Raw genomic sequence first — 4,801 nt, forward strand, 5'->3', positions numbered from 1 at the left:
TCTCTCTCTCTCTCTCTCTCTCTCTCTCCCTCTCTCTCTCTCTCTCTCTCTCTCTCTCTCTCGCTCTCTCTCTCTCTCTCTCTCGCTCTTTGTCACTCCCTCTCTCTCTCTCTCTCTCTCGCGCGCTTTGTCACTCCCTCTCTCTCTCACTCTCTCCCTCTCTCGCGCTCTAGCTTTCCCTCTCGCTTTCTCCCCTTCCCTCTCTTCCTCTCTCTCTTTCTCCCTCTTTTCATGGGAGTAAACTAGTCTAAACAATCGTGTTCTTTGTCTTATCGTCCTGGCAACTCCTGTCAGGCGGACCAAATGGTTACCACGGCGATGAGGCGATGCCATGCTAACTGCCTCGGAACAGAGAATAGTGAACATCGGCCTAGTCCCCCTCTACCGTTCTTTGTTACCCTCCCTCCCCCTTCTCCCTCTCCCTCCTTCTCTCTCTCTCTCTCTCTCTCTCTCTCTCTCTCTCTCGCTCTCTCTCTCTCTCACTTTCCTTTTGCTCCTTCTCTTGCCCCTTTTCACTCCTATCGTTCTCCTTCCTGGCTACCAGTGGCATACTCGGCCTAGCCAAGGTTGTAGGGCCTTCCCCACTCCAGGAACTCTCCAGACTTATAGGAACCACTGCTGTGTGTGTAATGGCTTCACCAGGCTAGGTAACCAAGACAGAGCCAGTCAATAAAGAGAACAATGAGGCCCCAATACCCAAAGACCTTTTCCCTATATCCCGACGGGAGATTGGGAATAATGAGAGTTACACATCAGGATCAGTAAATTATTTGTTCACAAGCCAGGGCCCAGGGGTCATTAAGACGCCATTTTAGCCAGGGACATGGGGGGGAACAACAGATTGATGATGGAGCAAGATGTGTCTTCAGACAGATCTGGACAGCCATCCATGCAGAGCAATGTGCTGTGCTGTATGATCTTTGCCTCAACCTGAATGGATCTTTTGTTCTGGTGATAACATTACATCATGTTATTTATGCCCCTTTATCTGCATGCTGATGAGCTATTGTGGGACATGTTGTGGGACATGTTGTACTTCTTGTAGTCCTTCTGAATCCGATAGTGACATGGTGGTGTGAGCGGCTGTGGTGGTTTTTGTTGTATCGCACTGCGGTGCTGAGGCCTGTCATGAAGGCACGAGGATGTGCCTCAAAGTTTGAACCGTCGTTCTGGGTCATTTACTCATTACTATAGCCTGAGGTTCTGCTGTGTGACGCGGAGAGATAAAGGACACCATAAATCACAACATTCAGCAGCACACAAGGGCACTTCTACTGCTGCCTGCTAGATGAACAAGCTAGATTACAAGCAGTGTTGGCACTTCTCTATTTGGTGTGTCCCTACATTGAGGTATACTTCAGAAAAGTCAAACAATAAAAAATTAATTGTGACAATCCCCAAACATCATATTTGCGCATATGCAGCTCTTGGCATGTCTTAACATCTTCACCATGTCCTCCACTTGCAGGCGGGGTGTCGGGGGTGAACGTGACCAGCCAGGCCCAGCTGGTGAGGGGCGTGGTGGGCAGAGACGCCCTGCTGTCCGTCAGCTACACCAGCACCAGCCCCGACCAACCCGTCATCAAGTGGCAGCTGAAGAGGGAAGGGGAGAAGTCGGTGACGGTGGTGCAGTCCATCGGCACCAGCATCATAGGGAACCTGCGGCCAGAGTACCGCGACCGCATCCTGCTCTACGAGAACGGCTCGCTGCTCATCCACAACCTGCAGCTGTCGGACGAGGGGGTGTACGAGGTGGAGATCTCCATCACCGACGACAGCTTCACCGGGGAGCACTCCATCGAGCTCACCGTGGACGGTAGGTTGGACACCAGGCCGGTGGGCAGCCTCTGAACTATAGTGCTTTCCAAAGTGCACATTTTTGAAAGCACTGTTTTAAACATTTTTAAAACAACAAACAACACCTTTTCAAAATTGGGTTGGGAATAGGGACTTCTAAATTGTATGCGATATAAGGGGGGATGGTTTTGTGGTGAAAGTGTTGATTTTATGATAGTCAAAGGTCCTAAATATATGGCCTATATACGTTTCCTTCTGGTGTTACAATCCTTCAACTACCTACTATATGTCTCTCTTCCTCAGTTCCTGTGTCCAAACCCTTCGTCCAGATGATTGCCTCCTCGGTCCTGGAGTACAGCGAGTTCTTCAGCATCCACTGTGCCCACAACGAAGGCACCAAACCCATTTACAGTTGGATGAAGGGAGACAACGTTCTGACCAATGACACACGTCTGCTATTATCACATGACCAAAAGGTGCTGACCATCGTGCGAGTGCTGATGGCCGACGACGACATCTACACGTGCATGGTGGACAACCCCATCAGCAGCACCAAGAGCGTGCCAGTCAAGCTCAGCGTCTACCGTAGGTGGCATCAAGAAGAAAGAAAGACAACTTGTTAACCGTGGTGCTGAAAGGAATTGGACTTTACAGCACCTTCTTGAGTTGACTAGTTTCGTCTTTTGTCCAACACGGCTGTAAAGATTGCTAAACATTTAAACGGAAAGAGCAGGATGTTTTAATGAAGCACATTGTCATCGCAAAACCTTTGCAAATGCCATTGTCCTCTCATGCTGGCATCATTGTTTACAGCAAGTGCATATCCAACAAAGGCCACTTTCGAAGTGAGGCCATCGGTAAAGAGACAGAGAGAGAAAGAGAGCAATACAGAGACAGACACAGATAGGGAGAGAGGGAGGTAGAGAGGGAGAGGGAGAGAGAATGAGAAGCAGTCCCTGCTCACAATGTAATTTAGTAAAAGACAATAATTTATGAGGCAGATGACAGTGAGAGCATGCTTTGATGTTCTCTACTGTCTGGATGTTGAGGGACCAATTTACCCTGGGCCTATAGGCCTACTCTACATGGATATATGAGTATCAAACCATAAAGTTTTACTGGGACTTACCTACATAACCCTATCCTGCATGTGGACGACAGGGTTTGTGTAAAAAGCTGTCAGGATATTCAGAGAGATGAAAATTATAAAACGTGCCCCAAAGTCTCGACAGCCTGGACCTGATTTATATTGGGATTTGCCCTGCAAAGTGGAACCCTTCTTTACAAGGAATCACTTCTCATGCATAACACCACACCTTACTTCTTCAACTACGAGAGTTAGAAGAGGCCGTGTGCATGTGCCTGGTCGCATTTCAAGAGGGAAACTGTCAAGCTGGACTTATTTTATCACCCCTTCTCTTTCTTTCCCCTTCTCTGTCTTTTTCTATACTCTTTACCCTCCGCCTCTTAGGACGGAGCTCGCTATACATCATCTTGTCCACCGGGGGCATATTCCTGCTCATCACTCTGGTGACTGTGTGTGCCTGTTGGAAACCCACCAAGTAAGACTCTCTCACTCTTCTGCTCGCTCTCTCTATCTCCCTCTCTCTTGCGCCCTATTTTGAGTTTGCTATTTCTAATACACTGGGATAAAAATGACATCACCCAAGGCTTGGCTGTTGTCATTAAACGCTTAAATTGAATTGTATGTTATTTTCTCACTTAAAAAATGTTTTTTTTATATACTTTGCCTTTATTTTCTATCTATTTTACTTTTTACTTATCTATTATTTTCTTTTGTTTGACAATGTTTATATGTGAAGCACTTTGAGTCTGCCTTGTGTATGAAAAGTGCTATATAAATAAAGTTGCCTTGCCTTGCCTTGCCTTGTATCTTAAGCTTTTAAAAAGCTTTAAGAATAACATTTTGTTTCTTACATAGGAAGAAACGCCGGTCGGTCCCTCAAAGAGTACCTGTCTATGAGGAGCCAAGTGAAAATGGCCATGATGGTAAGAAAATCATATATATCAGTTTATCCTAATTGGTTGTTATGTTTAATTCCACATTGTGTGGGTAGTAATAGTGTCCAGCATGTTGAATATAATGCAAACATTAAATGACCACTGATATTTTTTGTTCAGTTGATGTTGTGCCTAAACCGTCCACTCTTGGTCGAAGGAGCCCTATGCCTCTCTATGTTCTCAACGAAGATGTAAGTGTCCTTCTTACAAACAGAAACGCATCAAAATATACCATTTACCTTTTCATATGAAAATCATTCTTATATAATCTTACCACACTGTCCATCATCTTCTCATCCCAGGAGACTCTGGAGAGGTTAGAAGAATGTTCCGGTAACTTACACGTCCCACCAGATATGAACTGTGCCCCCGTCTACATCTCCACCCAACCCCCGTCCTTCAACGCCTCCGACAGGCCCCTGTGGTCGGCCCCTCGCAGGTACCCTCGCAGCCCCGCCCACTCCCCCATGGCTCACCCACTCCCCATCAGGCCCCCAGGGTCAAGCCCCACCCCCCTGATCCCCATCCTATCGCCCCCCCACTCTCCGGGCTCGTCATCCCTGCACGCGTTCAACCCGATAAGGAAGCTCCGCTCCCCAGTGGGGGCCTCGGCCGGCCAGCTGGCCCACAGAGGGGCCGGGAGCCCCCTGACCACCGAGGAGGCTCACTCTCCGACCCTGCAGTGACCCGCACACGCACACGCACGCACACGCACGCACACGCACACACACACACACACACACACACACACACACACAGACAAATGCATTCGCACACAGACCCCTATACACACATACACACACACATACACACACACACACACACACACACACACACACACACACACACAAACACACACACACACAGATAGTTACTTCTTCATATCCCAATGCATTTTATTCAGTATATTCTGTAGAAGGAATCTTAGTTTGTAATAGATCTTTTGTTAAATTATGAAGGGAAGTGACCGGGATTTGATTGA

General features: G+C 47.6%; 1 protein-coding gene across 1 annotated transcript in view; it reads left to right on the forward strand.

The window, feature by feature from the left end:
- Positions 1–4,505, forward strand: part of hepacama (hepatic and glial cell adhesion molecule a) — a gene marked incomplete at both ends in the record, with an annotated part of 5,316 nt that extends 811 nt beyond the window's left edge. The window contains 6 exons of the mRNA XM_084466342.1: positions 1,469–1,816; positions 2,101–2,382; positions 3,269–3,359; positions 3,740–3,807; positions 3,940–4,010; positions 4,122–4,505. Of these exons, the coding sequence (XP_084322468.1) occupies positions 1,469–1,816; positions 2,101–2,382; positions 3,269–3,359; positions 3,740–3,807; positions 3,940–4,010; positions 4,122–4,505 (1,244 nt within the window). The remainder of the gene's footprint in view (positions 1–1,468; positions 1,817–2,100; positions 2,383–3,268; positions 3,360–3,739; positions 3,808–3,939; positions 4,011–4,121) is intronic.
- Between the last annotated feature and the right edge of the window lie 296 nt (positions 4,506–4,801).

Source organism: Micromesistius poutassou, assembly GCF_964030765.1.
Source record: "Micromesistius poutassou genome assembly, chromosome: 4".
Lineage (NCBI taxonomy): Eukaryota > Metazoa > Chordata > Actinopteri > Gadiformes > Gadidae > Micromesistius > Micromesistius poutassou.